The following is a 22,777-nucleotide window of genomic DNA, read 5'->3' on the forward strand; positions in this document are numbered from 1 at the left end:
AAGCCATAGAGGCTCTTCTTCAACCGACATACCAAGTCTTCTTTGTCTGGAGCTTGGAATCCTTCAGGTTGCTCCATATATATTTCTTCTTCTAAATCACCGTGCAGAAATGCCGTCTTCACATCCATTTGTTCTACCTCGAGGTCCATTGAAGCCGCCATGGCTAACACGGTTCGGACCGAGGTCATTTTCACCACAGGAGAAAAAATTTCCTCAAAATCTACTCCTTTCTTCTGATTGCAGCCTTTCACTACAATTCGGGCTTTGTATCTCGGCTTTTGCCCGTTTTCTTCATTCTTAATCTTGTAGACCCATTTATTCTTCAAAGGTCGTCTTCCTTTAGGCAACTCAGTCAACTCATAAGTTTGATTCTCGTGCAGAGACTTCATCTCGTCTTGCATTGCCTTTTCCCATTCTTCTTTGTCAGAGCTCGTCACAGCCTCATCATAACTCTGAGGCTCACCGTCTTCAGCAACAACGGTGTATTCATCAGATGGGTACCTTGTAGAGGATCTTCTTTCTCGAGTTGGATATCTCGGCTGTTCTTCAGCTTGAGAACCCGGTTCATCATTTTCATCCCGGATCTCATCATCAACTCGAACCTCAATGTCTTGGTCATCTTCAGCTTGTTGCTGGTCATCAATTTCTTCATTCTCTTGATTTTCTCCCACTGCTTCAGCTCAGACAGGAGGGACGGGTTCTTCACGTCTGACAGTAACCCGGACTTTGGGCTTCGAGATGTCATGAATGTTCTCATGCTCATAAAAGATCACATCTCGGCTTCTCACGATCTTCTTATTGATTGGATCCCAAAGTCGGAACCCGAACTCACATCTCGGCGAACCAAGATAGATGCATTCTTTTGTCTTCGCATCGAGTTTGGCCCTTTCATCTTTAGGGATATGCACGAAAGCTCGGCATCCAAACACTTTCAATTGATTGTAGGCCGCTTTCCGACCTGTCCAGACTTCTTCTGGAATTTCTCCTTCAAGTGGCCGTGATGGTGAGAGGTTGATTAAATCAACAGCAGTTTTGACGGCTTCTCCCCAGAATGATTTCGGCAATCCGGCATTGGATAACATGCTTCGGACCTTCTCTTCAATAGTTCTGTTCATCCTCTCAGCAAGTCCATTCAACTGTGGAGTCTTGGGGGCGTCTTCTCAAGTCGAATCCCGGCCGCTCTGCAGTATGCATCAAATGGGCCGCAATACTCACCACCATTGTCAGATCGGACCACCTTCAATTTCTTGCCAGTCTCTCTTTCAACCATAGCATGGAATTCTTTAAATGATTGGAGTACCTGGTCTTTAGACTTCAACAGATATACCCACACTTTGCGGGAATGGTCATCAATAAACGAAACAAAGTACTGAGCTCCTTCAAGAGATTTCTCTGACATGGAGCAAACATCAGTATGGACGAGGTCAAGAATATGTCTGCGTCGTCTAGGTTGATCCGGTCTCACAAAAGAAACCCGGTGCTGCTATCCAGCTAGGCAGTGCGTGCAACTCTCCAACGCTTGACCTTTCAACCCGGTTAATAATCCTTTCTTGTTCAGGATCTGTAACCCTTTCTCGCTCATGTGGCCGAGGCGCTTGTGCCATAGCTCCAAGCTAGGTTCATCTCGAACAGAATTGGCTTCTCCGCCATTGATCTTTCCTTGCATCACGTACAAGGAGCCTTCTTTCTTACCTCGGGCCACGACCAAGTTTCCCTTGGCCAGCTTCCATCTAACACTACCAAAGTAGTTCACTAACCCGGCATCATCAAGTTTTCCTACCGAGATTAGGTTCAAACGCATGTCAGGTACATGCCTCACATCCTTCAACACAAGTCGGCATCCGACATCTGTGGTCAGAGTTACATCACTGACACCAACAATCTTGCTGGTCACCTGATTTCCCATCTTCACGACTCCAAAATCACCACCTCGGTAAGAGGAGAAAAAACCTTTGTGTGGAGTAACGTGGAAGGAGGCACCAGAGTCAACAATCCAGGTGCAGTCATCATATGCAACATTCAAATAATTGTCCTCACCAAGGAGGAATATCACGGCATCAGGGTTTGCAGCCACCGCAGTGGTGCTCTTGTCTTCCCTCTTCTTGGGAATAATCTGATCCGGCTTCACAGAGCTGTTCTTCTCATCATTCTGTAGGGTCCAGCAGTCTGGCTTCTTATGGCCTGTCTTTCCACAGTAAAAGCACTTCAACTCATATTTCGGCTTTGACCGACCTCTGGACTTATCTCGTCTGTCACGAGCTCTACCTCGGCTTTTGCTTCTACCGCGGGAGTCAGATTTCCCTTTGTTCTCAGCAACATTGGCCTCAGACGTACTCGAAGTACCTCGTTCTCTTCTCCTGGATTCTTCGCCCAGGAGGCTGTCTGTCACGACATCCATCTTCAATTTTCCATCTAGAGTCGAGTTATTCAGGGTCACCACCAGAGTATCCCAGCTTTCTGGCAGCGAGCTCAACAGCAGCAATGCCTGCAATTCTTCATCAATTTTCATATCAGCCTTTGACAGCTGATTCACAATACCTTTGTAGGTGTTCAGGTGTTCAATCATGCTCATGTTGTCCTTGTATTCAAGCTTAACAAGTCGGCGAACCATGTGTGCTTTGTTCCTGGGAGTCTTCTTCTGAATCATGGACTCCAGCTTCGTCCACAACTCATACGCGTTCGTGAATTCAGACACGTGCTCAAAGAGACTTTTATCAATATATTTCCTAATCGTGGCTACCGCCTTCCGACTCAGGATCTCCCACTCCTTATCGGTCTTGCCTGCCGGTCTCTCATCAAGGATAATGTGCTCATGCAAATCTTTGCAGTAGAGATGATCTTCCATCATCGGTCTCCAATATGTGAAATTATCTGCGGTCAACTTGAACATATCTCCATCATGAGTTATGCCACTGGTCTCCATCTCGTCTCCCTCAGAACCCGTCGAACTCGGGCTCTGATACCACTGTTGGGAAAACTCGGTTCCCTCAAGCTCGGCTCAGGGGCCTTTGTGCGGAAGTCAATCAACAAGATCCTGATCTCGGATCTCGACAATACCTCAGCCTGAACTTCACCAGGTCAGGCAGCGCAGCGGAAAAATCAAAATGAAAACAGGAGAGAGAGAAGAAGAACACAACCAGATTTAACGTGGGAAAACCTTCTCCAATGAAGAAGTAAAAACCCACGGGACCTAGTCCAGATCAAAAATCCACTATGAAAATAATGGTTACAAATAATCAAATACACCAATGTGGTGGTTAACTCAACCTCTCCAACAATGGTGATAATCAAACTACCCTAGAGATGTTTCACTCAAACTCTCTCTAGAGATCTCTCAAATGCAAAGCATAAAGCTTTTGCTCAAACAATCAAATAATTCTCTCAAATCTGACCTCTCAAAATCTAACCTAGCCTCCACCCTCAACTAATGAGTATATATAGAGGAGGTGGAAATTAGGGTTAGGGTTAGGAAACCCCTCAAATGGGCTTGGGCTTAGCATTGAAGGAGGAAGCCCAACAATATATCCAAATTTGTTTTGAAACATATTGTATACAATTCACCTTAGTAATTTGGTGGATAATAATAGCTAAAATGCTTTTTGTAACGATAGTAGTTTAAGAAATTCAATGGCTTTTACTTTCAAATGTATAGCATACTAAGAGTAGTTATTCAATGCTAGTATTAAGATCATTTTTTCATCGTTATTTTTAGTTTTTCGCTAGAGGTGTTATATTATGTTAGGACTCCTCGTAAGAAAATATTTATTTGATGACATCTTTTAATAATGAATTTAGTAAAGGTAGTAACTAAATTTTTACTTATATTAAAATTTTGTTAATATTTTTACTTGTATATTTGTGTATAAATATTATTTTATTAAAATATTTAAATTAAAAAAAATTATATAAAATATGTTAAGAAAATTTTAAATATTTATTTGTAAAAATATTTTTTAATGTATTGAATATGATAAAAAAAATATAAAATTATAATTTTGGATAATCTGATCCTAACCTATAGGGCTTTTGGCCATATAAGCAATTATTATTGAGATTTATTTGAATCTTATTTATTTTTTAATCCTAACCCACACTAGCTAACACTTAATTGAATGGGTTAACCCATTTTGATTCACTGGTTCAAGGCGTGCTAACAAAACATAATTACGTCATCATGAATAATAAAAGTACTGCCATAAGGGCATTAATATCAAATGAATATAAGACTAAACACCAAAAAACAGAGCAGCCAATATGTGTAAATATAACAACTAAAACTGTAGGGGGAAATTCAATTATATAAAGGTGAAAATACATGTTACTTACTCTATATTACCATTTCACAACTTTTTGCAACGAAGGGATTTTATCTCATAATATTTTAATTAAGAAAAATAACATTTTAATAATTTAAATTTCAAATAGAAATATGTTTTTGTTTGGACTAGAGAATTAGTTGTTCTAAAATATGAATTCACGTTCTCTTGGTAAAAATCCACTGAAGCTGGGGTCAATAACATTAAGCATGGAAACTGGCTCCACAGAATAAGATTATAATTGTACACTATAAAAGAAGAAAGGACAGCGGCCACTAGGTAATATTTTCATAAAACATGTAATTAAATTAATTAGAATATTTACAAACAGATTTCAGCTACATATATATGATAGCAGTTCTGAGGACAAACATATCCTCAGAATCAGATAAGTGCTGAAGCAAATGGGTCATAGTTTTGTCCATATTCCTCATAATGGAGAAGTTAATGCTGGTTCAAGTAATCTACAAGAAGCTGTAATGAGTTCATTACAAGAAGGAAGTATTCTTCGTAACAAAAGAGTTGACTACACTGTTTTTGTTGGTTCAAGTAATGCACAAGATGTTGTAAAAGCAATGAAATCAGTAATCTACAAGAAGCTGTAATGAGTTCATCACAAGGAGGAAGTATTCCTCGTAATGGAGGAGTTGACTACACTGTTTTTGCTAGTTCAAGTAATCCACAAGATGTTGTAAAAGCAATAAAGATTTCACTAGGTTCTCTGTTTTTCTTAATTACAAGATAAATTATTAGATTACATCTCCAATATCATTGCAGGTCTCAGGTCTCGGGAAGATTTATTAGATTGTTTAAGGGTTCAAGTTTTCTCGTGTTGTAAGATAGTAGGAGAGAAAAAAAGTAGAGAGAAGTTAAATGTGGGTCCCATCTTTTATATTAAAAAAGAAAAGAAAAATTAATTGACACGGAAAACGAATTTGTGTAAGAAAAGATGTTACTTTCATGTAGCATGAGAGTATTATGTCCCTTGTTTCAATCCTTCTCTTCTCGAAATCAGATGCCCATAGTGCCTTTTTTGAGGGGTGAAAATACATTATATAAAGGTGAAGGAAAATTATATTCTTATGCTACATAAGACTCTTATCTCATTTTACACTCACATAAAAAGACGTGCCTCTCTTTTCTTTCTTTTTTCTTTTTTTAAAAATTGGTGGACCCCATTTAATTTATCTCACAACATGAGATAGTTTCTCTCATACAACATGAGAGAAGTAAAACCCAAAGGTGAAAATACATGTTATTTATTCTATATTAATAGTTCACAACTTTTTGCAACGAAGGGCTTTTATCTCATAATAAATTTCAAATAGAATTATGTTTTGTTTGGACTTGAGAATTAGTTGTTCTAAAATATGAATTCATGTTCTCTTGGTCAAATTCCACTAGAGCTGGAGTCAATACCATTACGCATGGAAACTGGCTCCACAGAACAATCAGTAAATAGCAAGTTTCCACCTTAACAACCTATCCTTGCTTTCCATGCATAATTTAATAAGATTATAATTGTACACTATAAAAGAAGAAAGGACAGCTGCCACTAGGTAATATTTCCATAAACCATGTAATTAATTTAATTAGAATATTTACAGACAGATTTCAGCACATATGATTGATAGCAGTTATGAGGACAAAAATGCCCTTGTGGGCTTGAAGACATGTAAGCTACGACTAGGATCAACCAACCTCACCAGCCAACTTGAGCAACAGATGTCAGCAGGAACAAAAAAACACAGACATATCCCTTACGAACAATCTTAACTCCAAGCCTAACCGTCGAAAACAAAACTTGCAAGTGCTGTCATCATCTAAAATGGGAAGAACAAGTAAGCAGCATTCTAGACCATGAAAAGATATTTCAGATCATCCACTGTAAGGCGAGTTGTAGAACTGCCTGCATGGTCTTCACCAAAAGCAGATGCAACCATTTTTCTCTTGTCTTCCTGCCAGATCACAAGACCATCATCAGAGTATATCATTCCTCTACACATACGTCAGTCAGATACATGCTATCTTCTACCAATTCAAACAATTTTCCCCCCTCACATCAAAGATAAACCATAACAAAATCACTTCATGGATAACCTCCCCTTTATCTTTTAGAGGAAGCAGCCATGCAAATTAAAGTGATATGGGATTTTATGAGACCAATTTCCCTTTGTGAACCACAACTGAACTTATGCTGATCTCATAAATCCCCAGTCGCAAGTTAGACTTTTCCTTTGTACAAGTTAAAACCAAAAAAGAAAAAAATTGTTCTGTCATAAAAATGTCATCTTATACAAGCTTTTGGGGTGAGGATCTCCCAAAATTCGTATCATTCAATAAATTTAAAAAGAGAGCTACATTAAAAAACAGAGTGAAAAAGAAAAGGTGAAACAGAAGACAAATCAAAACTTTCAAATTGGCTCAATTTCCCCACGGACTGCTAAGCCCACTCCTAGTGACCCTAAATCCAATTTTTCCACCAAGACAAATCAAAACTTTCTCTTGGCTCAATTTTGACGCAAAATTAACTGACAGAAATTAATACCTGAAGATTCAGTATTCTATCTTCAACCGTATCTTTTATAGTAACCCGTGTCACTGTAACAGGACGAGTCTGCCCAATTCTATGAGCTCGATCAATAGCTTGATCTTCAGTCGTTGGATTCCACCAAGGATCCAATAGAATAACATGACATGCAGCAACCATATTCAAACCAAGGTTTCCTGCTTTTAGCGACATCAGCATAACAGTTATCTGAAACAAATTTCAGTTGGTCAAACACCAAAGACTACCAAGGTTGCGGCACTTGAAACAGTGGATAATGCAAATTTAAAGTAGTAGTTACAAAACATACTGACTAAAATTGCATCAAGCATTAACAATTCACACTACTAACAGATAGGTTATCATATTACTCAATGTCATTTATGGATTTGCGTAAAAAAGTTACGGCTGTAACAATGGTGGGAAGAGCCAAACCTCAGGATCAGTATTAAAATCCTTAACGCCTTTGTCCCTCGCAACCAGAGTCATCCTACCATCAAGCCTCCTGTATTGTAGACCAGATTGTTTCACCGACATCTCAACTAAGTCCAACATGCTAGTCCACTGGGAAAAAACTATAGCTTTTATTGGTCCTTCAGTTGCGGTCATCAATTTACAATTTGTCTGTAGAACCTCAAGGACGGCTTTGATTTTAGATGAATTATACTCACTCTGCTGCACTAGTGAATAATCAATAAGATGCAAATTTGCAGAACTACTATCACCAAGATCATCATCAGAGATGCAACTCCTCAAAGTAGCTTTGGAGAAAACAAGATCATCACCAATTTGTTCTTTACAATCAACTGCAGGGCACATATTATCATCACCTGTCAAATATTCCGATACACATTGATAACAGAAGACATGGCCACACATTGTGATAACAGGGTCTTCAGGTGGATCCTGTTGAAACCACAGTACAAATCAATCAGAGCCCTCACTGACAACATATTGTTCCTGTTTACCACTAAGCTATAGCAGGTTAACTGAGAAATCAAAATCTAAAACTTCAATTAATCAATTAATTAGTAATAAAAATCACAGAGATTCAGTAATCAATTAATAAAACTTAGTAATAGCAAATGGAAAATTTCTTCTATACTCTCGTAGTACTGAAAATCCAGTATCTTTTACTAAATTTGGAAAAAAGTAGTGTAGCTGACTTTTACCATTTTACCCATCCTTTTATGGTTATTCTCACCTAAGTCCCACATTTTCCTATTTTTATTAAAGGAGTAGGTTTATTAAAGGAGTAGGTACCACTGTAGTAGTACCAAAGATATGTTCCAGCAAATGATGGTTTTGGACATTTTTTTATGCTACTAAAATTTTTTATTTAAAAAGCATCCCCCGCTAAATATACTTTTCTTACTACTCTGGGATAATAATAATGTCAATTTAACCCTTATGGTTTAATAGTCCTTTCCATAACATCATTTTCTTTCATTGAAGGTGTAAGTTGTAACATGTTAAACTTTACCCAATTTTGTAAACAACTTCCACTGGGAGTGTTATTATACCATAAATTTGCAGAAAAACTATACATGTGACAGTCCTAAAACATGACCCGTGTAAGCATATCCATACAAACTTCTGTTAACAGTCTTAAACACTTCATTATTTTTGAAACCGTACAGGAAGTGTACCTCCAAAATATATAGTAGACCTAAAAATATTACATATACCATAGGAACAGCAAAACTAAAAAGATATAATCAAAAGGATATGTGCCATCACGTTCTTGGAGGGCATATTCACAAATCACAACCAAGGAAACAAATAATGAAATATCAATTTTGAAATTAACTCACATGGCAAACGTGACATATTGCAAATGTTGTTTCCAAACAATTAAATAGATTAACCAGCATCTCCCTCGGAAGCCTTTTTGCCATTTCTACAGAATCTTTCCCAACAGGATCAGAATCATAATCTTTAACAAGAAGTGGGTGGTCACAAGCCTGACGGAGACGTAAAAGCATTAAAAGAATATTTGCATAGTTTTGATTCACTGTGCCAGCAGCAGCATATGCCTGCAAAGTACAAGCTTCTCATTTCAAAACTACAACCCTTCAGCACAGAAAGACCATTGAACAAGAATATTCTACAATTTGCAATATTGCATGCTAGATATTAATAAACTAGATACAAAGATTGAGTCAGAGAGGGAATTTAACATCTTCCACAACCCAGCACCTCTATTGTATCAAGTATATGTCTTGATAACTCGTGAATAATTCACTTATGCAACTAGATGACAATTTGTAAGAAAAGCACTTATCTTGGAATCTCTTAGAGGATGTTTATAATAAATTCTGGGATCAATTAGTCCTCTAATTGAGGAAGCAATCTTACAAATTGTTTTGTGATTTCATTATGTTTTCTAATTTGTTTCCTTGATTAATTAGGGATAGTAGTGTTATTGTATGATTGGGTTTGAGCTTGTATTAATAGCACTACAGTATTACTTAACCTTATTCTAACTATCACCTGAATTAGTGCTTTTTGCTGCTATAGCAGCCACGGTTTTGGTTGTGTTAGAGTATAATATAAACCAATTGGTATATCGCAGGGATAAGCATAGAAGCAATTGGGCCTCACGTGCAACTAAGGGCCCAATGGATACAGGTGGTGTGGCTGTTAGTCCAAATAATGCTGACATGGCTGATTGCTCCCGTGATGCTATGGACGAGATTACCCTCCAACAGAATGCAGGTGTGGGATGAACAAGTTGGTTACGCTGTTGGTTAAGAAGAGGTGGAGAGGGAGGCAAGAGGATTCATTCAGAAAGTTAGAAGTTGTTTGGGTCCTTTGGGGATTGGGAGAGAGTGGAACCTCTCATATGTGTTCCACATTATATTTACATTTTCCAGCATTTTAATTTCTTTGAAGCTCACTGTAATATTTTACATTCCTGCAAAAACTCTTGTATTAAGTTCTGTGGTATTGAATACAAGAAGAGTACTATTTCCAGCTATTTTTTCCAGAATTGTTCTTGGTTTCTGTGTGCTGAATTCGTCTCTATCAATTGGTATCAGAGCTCCGATCTAGGAGCTCTGTGGGATGGTCTTGACGCGACAAATGGAACACCGTTTAGAAGTGTTAGAAGAGGGGATGCGCAGAAAAAGTGCTAGACACGAGGCAATTCTTTTGAGGTTAGACGCGAGCGAGGCTCAGCATGAAAAGGTTCTTATGTGATTGGAAGGGAATGAACGGAGTATGGTAGAGATAATAAGGAGGCTAGATGAGATGGCTGAGCGAGGACGAAGTCGTTCGAGAGGGGGAGAACATAATTTGGAGGACGACGAGACAGAAACGCGGGAGGAAAGGAATTGAAGAAGGAATACCCTGAACTTTCCGGTGACTCGACGCTTGGAGATTCCGGTGTTTGCAGGCGAGGATGCTTCTGGGTGGTTGAGTAAAGTTGAGAGGTATTTCACATTGAATAAGGTGACGGAGGCGGAGAAATTGGCAGCGGTGCTGGTGTGTTTGGAAGGAGAGGCGTTCCACTGGTGTCAATGGTGGGAGGTGGGTAACCCAAATGCCACTTGATTGTTATTCCGTCGAGATTTGCTCAGCCGTTTCCAACCTTAAGCGTTGGACAATCCCTATGGAGCTCTGTATACCCTCAAGCAGAACGGAAGTGTGGCGGATTTTCGAAGGGAATTTGAGAAAATGGTTGGAGCCCTACGATTCGAAGACGAGGAATTATTAAAAGGGGCATGGTTGAATGGTGTACGAATTAGTATCAGGGAAGAACTTCTGATGTATCCAAATCTCAGTTTGTTGGAGATGATGAAATTCTCACTGAAAATCGAACGGAGGAACGTAGCTTGGAAAGATGAGGGATGGGGACCAATGGCTAAGAGTTGGGCTCAGGGTTCCCAACGCGCATTGGGCTCACGAACGGGTTCAAGCCCACATGAAGCAAAAGGATGGGGAAATTCGTTTGTGGGCCAAACGGCTGTACACGGCCCAAATCGAAACGCTGCGTTGAATATGGGTGGTTCTAATACTGGTCAGGGCACGAGGAAAGCTGGAACAAAATAAAATTCAAGAGAAGGAGCTATGGCGAAAGCATCTGGGTCAGCCATGGGCATCACAACGGCAAAGAGCTTCACAAATCACGGATGACGGTTGTCGCAGGCTGAGTTACGGGAGAGACATGAGCGCGGGTTGTGCTTCAAATGCAACGAGCGATGGAACCCCACCCATCGTTGTCAGGTGCGACAACTACATCTCTTGCTGGTGAAGGACGACGAAGCGGAAGAGGAGGACGAAAAAGGAGGGAACGAAGACTTGGCTGTAGACGCAAGCAAGTTAGAACCAGATCGAGAGTTGCAGCTCTCTATGAACAGCTTGTTAGGGCTCACTTCGAACCAAACCTTAAAGGCTTGGGGGGAGATATCGGGCAAAAGGGTGGAGGTGATGGTAGATTGTGGTGATTCCATCAACTTTGTGAAGGCTGGTATCGTGGAACGGCTCGGTTTGGTTGTAACAGAGACCTCAATCTACCATGTGGAGGTAGGAGATGGACACAAGGTATAGTGACAAGGAGTGTGCAAGGATGTGCAGATCAGGTTGCAGGGGGTCCATATTAAACAAGATTTATATTTGTTTGAGCTGGGAGGAGCAGACGTGGTGTTGGGACTGGAATGGTTGACACAAATAGGAGACATTAAGGCCAATTTTAAGAAGATGACCCTCCGCTTTGGGCAAGGAGATATAGAGGTGCTGATCAAAGGGGATCCTGCCCTGTCAAGAGCAGAGGTGTCGTTCAAGTCAATCATAAAGGCATTACACGAGCAAGGCCAGGGGTATTTTTTGAGCACTTAAACACTCTGATGATGAGGAAGGCAGAAGCTGGGAAGGACTAGAGTCCTTATAGTTAGAGTACCAGGATTTGTTCCAAGAAGCTCGAGGTTTACCTCTGAAACGGGACAGTGACCACGTCATCAACTTGAAGCCAGGAGACCAAGTGCCAAATATACGACCATAGAGGTACCCTCATTATCAAAAAACTGAGATTGAAAATTTAGTTTCTGAATTGATGAATAATGGGTGGATAAGACATAGCACTAGTCCGTACTCTAGCCCTGTGATCTTAGTTAAAAAGAAGGACGGTAGTTAGAGGGTATGTGTGGATTATAGAGCTTTAAATAAGCTAACCGTGCCGGACAAATTTCCCATACCTGTCATGGAAGAGCTGTTTGATGAGTTGGGAGGGTCAAAAAAAATTTCTAAATTGGATCTGAAATTCGGTTACCACCAGGTGAGGATGAAGGAAGAAGATATTCCAAAAACAGCGTTCAGGACACATGAGGGGCATTATGAATATCTGGTAATGCCCTTCGGTTTGACCAATGCACCTTCTACTTTCCAAGCCTTGATGAATGAAATTTTAAGGCCATTCTTAAGGAAATTCACACTGGTGTTCTTGGACGATATACTGATTTACAGCAGATGCCAAGTGGAGCATGAAGACCATTTGAGGAAGGTATTTGAAGTACTGAGGCAGAATCAGTTGGTCGTAAATCGAAAAAAATGTACTTTTGGGAGTGATCATGTAGAGTACCTGGGACACATAATTTCTATTGAGGGAATCAGTGTCGATCCCAGCAAGCTGAAAGCAATGGAAGATTGGCCTATACCAAAGAATATCAAGGGATTACGAGGTTTTTTGAGACTTACGGGATATTATAGGCGCTTTGTAAAGGACTATGGGAAAAAGGCTAAGCCTCTGACCAACTTGTTGAAGAAAGATGCATTTAAGTGGGATAAAGAAGCTGAGGAAGCTTTCCAAAAATTAAAAGATTGTATGAGCACGGTCCCTGTGCTAGCCTTACCAAATTTTAACAAGGTGTTCACTGTAGTAACTGACGCATCTGGTAAGGGAATTGGTGTTGTCCTCATGCAAGAGAATAGGCCTTTGGCCTATATCAGCCAAGGATTTTCACTTAGAGCTCAAGGTAAGTCAGTGTATGAGAAAGAACTCATGGCTATTGTGTTCGCAATCCAAAAGTGGAAGCATTATATAATGGGCAGACATTTCATAGTGAAAACAGATCAGAAAAGCCTCAAGCATTTGTTGTAACAAAAGGTGTTGGGGGAAGATCAACAAAGGTGGGTATCCAAGTTGATTGTGTTCGATTTTGACATTCAATATTAACAGGGTAAGGAGAATTTGGTGGCAAATGCGCTGTCTCGTCAGATGCTATTTTCCAGCATTTCCAAGTTGCAACTGCCTGATCTGGAGCAATTGGAGCAGGAAATACAGCAGGATGATAAACTGAGAGTTATTGTACAGGACTTGGTAGTGAATCCGGGTGCACATGATGGGTTCAAATTGAGAGAGGGCAGATTATATTTCAAGGACAGATTGGTATTACCCAAAAACTCTAATTTAATCTCCCCACTCTTAGGGGAGTTTCATGACTCGGGTATTAGGGGGCATTCAGGATACTTTCGAACTTATAAGAGGTTGGCTAGTTTAGTGTATTGGGAAGGGATGAAGAAATGCATTAAAGATTATGTGGCTGTTTGTACTGTTTGCCAACAAAATAAAATTCAAAATTTGACACCAACAGGGTTATTTCAACCACTGCCGATCCCTACCAAGGTGTGGGCGGATATCTCCAAGGATTTTATTGGAGGTTTACCAAAGGCTTTGGGTGTTGACACCATTTTTGTAGTGGTGGACAGGTTGTCCAAGTACGCTCATTTTTTTTTTCTCTTACCCATCCCTATACAGCTAAGAGTGTGGCTGATTTGTTCATCGAGGAGGTGGTTAGATTACATGGGTTTCCTATGACAATTGTATCAGACAGAGATCGAGTGTTTATGAGTTCCTTTTGGACTGAAATTTTTAAAAGCGCAAGTACCAAGCTTCATTACAGCACGGCTTACCATCCCCAGACAAATGGGCAAATGGAGGTGGTGAATAGATGCCTGGAAGTATATCTTCGCTGTTTTTGTGGACCAAGACCCAAACAATGGCCCAAGTGGGATCCATTTGGCAGAATACTGGTACAACACTACTTACAAGGACTCCACAGGTATGACCCCATTCAAGGTTCTTTATGGCATAGACCCTCCTACCCTTTTGAAGGAAAACAGCTCAGTGTCAGTAAGGGTGTAAATGGGTTGGGTTGGGCTAGGCTTTGGCTTAAATAGGCCAAGCCTGTGAAAAAAAAAAAAACATTGGGTATGGCCTGGCCTATTAGCCTGTGTATGCTCTAAAGTACAAGTCTGGCCTGACCTATATTCAAAAAATAAAAGTCTTGGCCGAGGCCTGTTAGCCTGTTTAAGCCTATTAAACATTCAACAATTAAATGAATAATTAAAATAATATTATTTTATTATTCAAAATTATTAAATAATAATTTTATTTATTATATTTTAAATAAATAATATGATTTAGGCCGGCCTGTAGGCTTATAGGCCCGACATGTACACACAAAAAACCTATGGCCTGTTTTCTAAATAGGTTTTTAAAAAGCCTAGGTCTATTCTATTTTACTACTTATAATAGGCCAAGCTTGGCCTAATATAGGCTAGGCCGTAGGCCCCTGCAGGCCAGCCTAGCCCATATACACCCTTAAGTGTCAGCCATTGAGGCTGTCTCCCAAGCTTCGGCGGAGCGTGACTCCATTCTACAAGAGCTGCAGCACAATCTGATCCAAGCTCAGAACCGGATGGTAAAACATGCTAATCAGAGACACAGGGACCTCTCTTTTAAGGTGGATGAGGCTATTTATCTTAAACTCCAGCCTTATAGGCTTAAAACAATTGCTCGAAGGGTCAATGAAAAGCTTAGCCCACGGTATTATGGCCCTTATCTCATTCTAGAACGTGTAGGAGAGGCTGCTTATAAGCTGCAATTGCCGGACAATTGTAGAGTGCACCTTGTTTTTCACGTCTCTCTTCTCAAACCTGCTACTTCTTCTGTCACCAATGCTCAGCCACTACCTCCAATTTTATCAGATAATTGGGAGCTACAGGTACAGCCCGAGCCAGTGGTGCAGTGGCGTCGTTCCCACAAGGGTGTCATGGAGGTTTTAATCAAATGGAGTAATCTGCCTGATTTCGAAAATATTTGGGAAGATTTTTCTGTCATCAAAGAATAGTTCCCTCATTTCCACCTTGAGGACAAGGTGCTTAAATTGGGGGAGAGTATTGATACAACCCCAACCCCATTGGTATATCGCAGGGATAAGCATAGAAGAAATTGGGCCTCACGTGCAACTAAGGGCCCAATGGATACAGGTGGTGTGGCTGTTAGTCCAAATTATGCTGACATGGTTGATTGCTCCAGTGATGTTATGGACGAGACTACCCTCCAACAGAATGCAGGCGTGGGATGAACAAGTTGGTGACGCTGTTGGTTAAGAAGAGGTGCAGAGGGAGGCAAGAGGATTCATTCAGAAAGTTAGAAGTTGCTTGGGCCCTTTGGGGATTGGGAGAGAGTGGAACCTCTCATATGTGTTCCACATTATCTTTACATTTTCCAGCATTGTTAATTTCTTTGAAGCTTACTGTAATATTTTACATTCCTGCAAAAACTCTTGTATTAAGTTCTGTGGTATTGAATACAAGAAGGGTACTATTTCTAGCTATTTTTCCCAGAATTGTTCTTGGTTTCTGTGTGCTGAATTCGTCTCTATCATATTACTTAACCTTATTCTAACTATCACCTGAATTAGTGCTTTTGGCTGCTATAGCAGCCACGGTTTTGGTTGTGTTAGAGTATAATATAAACCATTAAAGAGACCCTCACCTGACAGCTTAAGCTTTTGGGTTGAATTGGTTCTTTACATGGTATCAGAGCCTCGTGTCCCGGGTTCGATCCTCACTGCCCCCCACTTTCTCTTGTGGAATTTTCTTAGCACAAGTAGTTGGGCCTGTGCATTATCCACCCTTCAAGCCCAGTGGGCTCTCGTGTGAGGGGGCGTGTTAGAGTATAATATAAATCCTTAAAGAGGCCCTCACCTAACAACTTAAGCTTTTGGGTTGAATTAGTTCTTTACAGGTTGGGATGGTTGTAACTCCGAAATGAATTTTTAACTGAATTTCTAAAAACTAGGTTTAAATCTCATAAACAAGATGACAGTTCCCGGATGCTATTTAGACCAAAAAAATGTATCACAACAAACCCAAGTTAGTATAAACAAATTAGGAGCAAATAAACCTTAAATTGAGAACGTGAATCTGCTTCCAACTTGGTGTAGAAGGCCCGCTCCTCAATGGAGAAATCCACCTTACTCAACTGAATTGTTTTAGGAGGTAAATTGATTATTGGCTTCCCATCAATCAAAGTTCCTAGACAAATACAAGAAATTGATATTATAAGACAGCCAAGACCAATACTTAACCCATATAGTATATTAGACTCCAACTTCAAGGATAACCCAGCTCACAGAAACAAAGCAAAACCTTGATGGCTAAAATGTTCAGTTCACTCCCTCAATCAAACCATATTATGTTTATGGTGAATAATATGGTGAAACATTTGGAAAATATAACAAATTTATTACATCCTACACGACAGTCACGGTAAAAGAAATCAAGGATGAGTTCACTAATTGAAGGAATAATTCCATCATTTAAAAAGCATATGAAAAATTAGCCAAAGATAGATAAATTTTAATGAGTTGACAATGTAACACTATTTACACACTATAGTCCCATTGTTAATGAATTCACTAATTCTGCAGTAATGAAGAACAAAAGAGGATCAATTAAAAGAACATTTTTTTTAAAGATTTTATTGTAATTATTAGGGTAAAACAGTAGAGTTACTGCAGAATTAATTCAGTATGTGTTAGTGCAGCTCTACATTGTTGCTGATCCTATTGTAATCAGTTATTCCCTTGGTTATGCGCTCGGTTAGCTGTTAGTTGAGTTTGAGTTTGATATTTGTTATGATGAGCTGGCAGTTCATTTATATTGTTACAACTGACTCCATATCTGTTGGCTTGCTATGCAAGCTTTCTGTAACTACAAATGTATCTCTATCTGTGTTACAGAGGCTATAAGTTTTCAATAGAAGCATATTTTTCAGAGGCTAAGCTTCGATACTCTCTCTCTCTTTCACTTTCCAGGTTCATTAATGACTCAGTTTTTTCTAACTCTTTGAGAAAACAGCATATTTTAGATTATTCCAGCTGGATCATGAAGATACCCTGTAGGAGAATGAATTTCTGCCGATACAGGAATGGTAGTACAAAAGGTTGAAAATGAAATGAGAAAAAGAATTTTAAAAAGATTATCTAAATGATGAACTTTATTTAAGAGGAGATCAGCAAGAATAATGCAAGGACAATGAAAACCTATACCATGCCAGGAAAAAGGTAACACATACAATCTATCCAGTCAGGACAAAAGCAACCAGATTTAAAATATATAAAAAAATTAAAAAAATAACCTTTTGTCCGACGTAGCATTATGGCCCTCAAAACTGCTTGAAGTTTCTTGTAACCTTGAATAGAATTTCTGGATATTTGAACTTTTATTGTATTGTAGAATGATTTATACACGGCATAAGGATCATACCTCAGGAACCTAAAGTAGCTATATAAATCATCAATAGTATTTTGAATAGGTGTTCCAGATAAACACCACCTTCTTTTGGCCCTAAGGCTACAGCAAGCTCTAGCCACCTGAGTTCTATGATTCTTTATTGTTTGAGCTTCATCTAGAATAACCCTAAACCAACCTACTTTTGCGAGAGGGCCAGAAGAACAATCGATAGAAGAATTCTCAATTCCCTTTCTACCTTTTTTACTCCTCTTACTTCCATCATATGACTTTTTCCTCTTTTTACCAACAGAAAACTCAGAGGACAACCCAAATTTTTCCCCATTTTTTTCATCAACATCACCCTCCTCAACTATCGGTTGCTTTGGAACTTCATTAGTCACAATAGCGTATGTTGTGAGAACCACATCAAATTTTGCAAGTTCAACGGGATCCTTAGTCCTATTGCCCCCATGATAAATCAAAACAGAAAGCTTTTCTTCTCCAACTTTATCATCAAGTTCCCTGGCCCACTGTCTAAGAACACTTGCAGGGCACACAACCAGTGTACCAGCAGCTGGCCTTTTCCTACCTGGTGCCCGTGTTGAACTACTTGGTTCTGTAATAGGTTTTATATCATCAGATTCTTCATTCTTTTTAAGCTTTTCCACATCAGCACTACAATTATCATCATCGTCATCCAAATTCAAAGCTTCTGTTTTATGATTGCATGTATCATCTGTTTTCGATTTTGACTGCAAAGACCTCTGCACTAGAATGAGGGCAATCATTGAAATTGTCTTTCCAAGGCCCTGTTTGAAAAAGGTTTTGATGTTCAGGTAAAATCACTCAATTAAATGTCAAGTGCCATTGATAAGAAAAATTATTGATTAAATATGACCTGATCATCAGCCAAAATCCCCCCCAAGCAATGCAAACTCCTGGTTTCCTTCTGATGCATCCAAGCCAATGCAATTTTCTGGAAAATAAAGTGATAACCAATAAATGGCCCAAAACAGAAATAAAAAAAGCAATTAAAATAGACAAGCCATAATACCTGATGTCTTAGAAGAGAGACAGACAATAGACCATCAGGTAATTCAGCTTCTGCTTTTGGTTGATTAAGTTCCTGTGACAACCAAATTCACAATTGATGTCTCAGGTAAATTTAATATTTTGAAGCATATTCCATAAATCACATTGATGCTGGACAAACATCAATAAGGCATAAGATTAAAAATCAAATCATCTCAAAATTGGGTTTTAAGTTTTGATTTTGGGGCTAATTGTACTGTTCCATAAGCTTTATAGATCACTGTTATCTAAGGTCACTATTTTAGCGGGCTTTATTTTATTTGAACTTGTATTTTTGGACAAGGGGTATTTTTGTAATTTTAGTACATGGGTGGTACTTGGGCTTGAATTCATGTTAAGTTAGATTTTAAGGGTTTTGTACTTTTGTTTAAAAGCCCAAGTTTCCGTTATAGTTTTACTAGTAGTAGAGAGTCTCAGGCATTTCCCTAGGTCTTGCAAGGTAAGTGATAGGTATATGGGCCCGTTTGGATGGGCTTTTTTTCTTCAAAAGTTACTTTTTTTTAGGAAAAAAGCACTTCTCACTTTACGTTTCGTTTGGATGTCTGCTTTTAAAAAAAGCAGAAGTCACAAAAAACACCAAAAACCTACCTCTTTTAGAAGCTAAAAACTTTAGCTTCTAAAAAAAGCAGAAGTCAAAAGTCAAATATTTTTTTCAAAAACTAAATATTTTTATAAAAATATAAATAGCGTTAACTTTTGTAAAAAGTACTTTTAAAATAAGGAAGAAGTAAAAGTTACTTTTTCTAAAAGTCCAAACAAACGGACTCTAAATAGGCCATGGCATATCAAAAGCATCATATGCACATTTGTTTTTAAATTTTTATCATGACCATCAAAGAAAAACAATTCAGGTTCTGAAAAACCTCAACACCAAAGCAATGACCAGAAATTTGAGCAAATAGTTTATTCCAGAGAATAAGTCCTACAACTCCATCCCAATGGAGATAGTATAATAATTTTGACACCCTCAAATCAAAAACAATTCACACAAACTGATGGGCATGGACAGGAGTACCTGATGTCCAGCATGTAAAGGAGTTAACACCTTTTAAGAAAGAAAATTGGCATTGAACACCAAAAACTAAGAAACAAAAAGCAAGAGAACCAGCTTCACCTATTATAGACAGGTTCGCAACATCCTCTCAACAACTATCACCAATTTTCTAAGGAGTCAACCTTGACAACATATCACATATAAGTCCCAAATGAATATTCACGCTTAAGCAAATAATTTTTCATTAAACTTAAAGAGATGAAATGTTTTAACTAAGTAATTTCCAATCAAACTTAACAGAGGGAATATCCTTTTCATAGAACTTTGATAATCTTAAGTAATTAAGTATACAATGATAAACAGCATGTAATACCTGTAACGCTGCCTCATAAATTAGTCTTTCATCATTTCCAGGAGCCCTTTCATCTCCTGCTCCAGAACGGTTTGCAGATTCACTAGAACTAGCAAACTGTGGAGCTATAGCCTTTCCAAGCATCAAAGATGAAGGAAGCATCCTAATCCCACCATTTTGATGCATGAAACGATCTTCATCATTGCCCCTGTTAAAATTGTCACGAATGAAGCCTTTGCCACTGGATGTGCTAGGTCCTACTCCATGGCGACGATTCCTATATGCATCATGAAGCTGACTGCTGCTCATGTTATCTTTTAAGTTGCTTAATCTGCTGTCTGGGGCAAGTGATGAAGATGGAAGAGCCCTTGCTGCAGATGGTTGAAGAGATGACGGAAGGGTCCTCTTGAAAGCTTGTTGAGATGACATTTTCTCATAATCGGCACCATACATGTTAGAAATTCGGGAATTAACTGTCTGATGCTGACTTGTGTTTCCATTCTGGGTATGATAGGAAGTTTCATCTCTCCGTGCAACTCTGTGATTCAGTGTATTGTTGCTGGACACAGGTTGAGTATGAGGCCTGACTTGTGAATGATTATTAATGTTAGAAGAGCTCGTGTTTGAAGTATTTGCCCCTCTTGAAGAACTACCCTGCCTAGGCCACCCACCATAATCTGCACATAATATTACATGTACAATGATTGCTAATTTATAAAGAAATAGCATTAGAGGGGAGCTTTAACTAAAGATCACCCACCTGAATTCCTTTCACTAGCAGCCCAACGTGGGAGACTCCTCTTTGGATCTTCTATCTCCTCCAAGTCATCATCCGATGAACTAATATATATACACGCATCCATGAACTCTAAAGAATGATTTTCTCTTTCCTCAGCCAACCTAGAAAGAGAACCATTAAATGCTGAGCCAACCTGTAGTCAAGAGGCATCATGAACATCTCGTAACAGATGACAAAAATTAAAGCTTCTCCACATGAAAATGTCTTCACTCACCACTTTTGTATAAGGTTTCGATATTAAACCAGAAACCCAACCACCTAGAAGAGAACAGAGTCTCCAAGTTGAGTTGATGAAATGATGAATATGGTCCCCGTTGTCATGCATCTACTTGAACCACATTGTAGCTTCCTTATTAAATAACCTATTCATCAGCAAGGAAGGAAAAAAATAAATGAAACAGAAAGTAAATGCCATTTTAATATTCAAAGACCTCTACATGGAAGAAGTGTTGTTATTTTCCCCTATCCTTGAACGGTAAAATTTGCACTACAAAAAGTAATAAATTTCTGAATTATGAAATATGTATACAACCGGAAGCATATCAAAGGAAAACCGCATTTATGGATTTCTTTTTCAGATAAAAATGATGATTGTTTTATTAACAGAAGAAAACAAATATCACAAAACAATTAATAAGGTATTATCAATTAAATAGAAGGAAAAAAAATGTCCAAAACAACAGTCTTCCAATCCAATGAAATTGGAGGTTCGTTCAAAAAAAATATCACAGTCCACTGCAAATACAGTATGAAGCATTCATGAAAATACAGCACATGGTCACATCCTTTGCTTGGACAACTTAGTTAACATCATTGATAACATTGTTTGCAGATTCTTAGAGCCACGCTGCTCTTTCCCCATTTTTATGTCACCTGCATTTTTATAACCCAAACTTGCTCAATGAATCTCATCTTGCCATCCTCCTTAAAATTCAATGAACTACCTTTTTAAACTAAGAAGTAGAGCTCAAATCCGAATAATCAGTGAAAGACCTACAGAAATTTTCCTCCAAGTAAAGAGACCCGTAAATTTCAGTAATTGAGCAATATTAAAATCAGGGTTCCTAATAATGCAGCCAACATCCATCATAAACGCCTTAATCAAACTCTTTTTCCTCCTCTTAGCCACCATTCTGCTACCCCGTAATCAATTAATTCTAACAAAAGTACATCACCAGTTTGTTCTGAAATTCAATTAAAAGCGCAAAGATAATTATGACTAAAATAGACACACTCATTTTGTATAAATAGGAATATTTCCACCCATTAATTAAAAAAAAAAATGCATTCCCACCATTGAAGAAATTCATACTCCAACGGGCAATGACAATAGTATTAAAAAAAGAAAATAAACAGCCAAACTAGATCAGTGCAACTGGAATTAGGTAGAGAAACCAAGAAAAGGGGAAAAGGGGAACCCAAATTCAAAACGTGCAAAACCACCACGACATCAACTTAAGCCCATACGTGGAAAAAGAAAGAACAAAAAAAGAAATGCAAGAATCGAAGAAATCTCAGTGAAGAGTTGAGGATTGCCTTTTGATTAGTCAAATGTGTGAAAAGATTGGATCTTTGATGAGGAAATTGAAGGATGCAGCAGACAAGCATTCAGAGACTAGGGTTCTCACCAGTTTTAAACCAAAACGCAGTAACCGAAGAGTAAAAGAGGATTAAAACGACATAGATTGGAAGGAGTAGGAGTTCACTTACCCAAATTCTGAAGGAAACACGGAATGCGCGACTAGAAGATTGAACTTCGGGAAGAACGAGGATCACGACTTACACTTACGAATCACTCTTCCGTCCACTGTGGTGTGGTTTTGTTTTTGTTTGTGTTTTTTTTTCATGACATATTTATATACTTTTATGATTTAACTTTGGATTTTGTGTTTGTAATTTTAAACGAGATAAATTATGTCATTTTAGGAAAAAGATAGACACAAAAAAACGGAAATAATGAGAGAGTGAAAGTAGGTGATTTTTTTTAATTTAAAATTCAAATTTTCTGTGTCTATATCTCTCTTAAAATAACATAACTTTCTGTCATTTAAAATGACAAATATTTTTCCCTTTAATTTTATTCCTTACTTTAAACAATATAATTTAATTTAATTTAAGATTTTGCTAATAAACTACGAATGATAGTAAAAAACAG

General features: G+C 38.5%; 1 protein-coding gene across 3 annotated transcripts; it reads right to left on the reverse strand.

The window, feature by feature from the left end:
- Positions 1–5,847: 5,847 nt before the first annotated feature.
- On the reverse strand, positions 5,848–22,439 carry LOC133306442 (helicase-like transcription factor CHR28). 3 transcript variants are annotated; one of them, XM_061506760.1, is made up of 12 exons: positions 22,333–22,439; positions 20,837–20,984; positions 20,584–20,755; positions 19,845–20,500; positions 18,440–18,511; positions 18,284–18,361; positions 17,291–18,194; positions 16,055–16,185; positions 8,679–8,900; positions 7,300–7,770; positions 6,865–7,074; positions 5,848–6,274 (listed from the first exon to the last, which is right to left on the reverse strand). In XM_061506760.1, the coding sequence occupies exons 2-12, from the start codon at positions 20,945–20,947 to the stop codon at positions 6,170–6,172; spliced, it is 3,132 nt and encodes a 1,043-aa protein (XP_061362744.1). In that variant the 5' UTR covers positions 20,948–20,984; positions 22,333–22,439; the 3' UTR covers positions 5,848–6,169. The 3 variants fall into 3 exon arrangements, with proteins under 3 accessions (XP_061362744.1, XP_061362746.1, XP_061362747.1); XM_061506762.1 differs by lacking the exon at positions 22,333–22,439 and having other exon boundaries at positions 20,584–20,723; positions 20,837–20,970; XM_061506763.1 differs by lacking the exons at positions 5,848–6,274; positions 6,865–7,074 and having other exon boundaries at positions 7,308–7,428; positions 7,536–7,770.
- Between the last annotated feature and the right edge of the window lie 338 nt (positions 22,440–22,777).

Source organism: Gastrolobium bilobum, unplaced genomic scaffold (genome assembly GCF_033153095.1).
Source record: "Gastrolobium bilobum isolate Gb01-03AN ecotype WA unplaced genomic scaffold, APGP_CSIRO_Gbil_v1 utg7194, whole genome shotgun sequence".
Taxonomy (NCBI): domain Eukaryota; kingdom Viridiplantae; phylum Streptophyta; class Magnoliopsida; order Fabales; family Fabaceae; genus Gastrolobium; species Gastrolobium bilobum.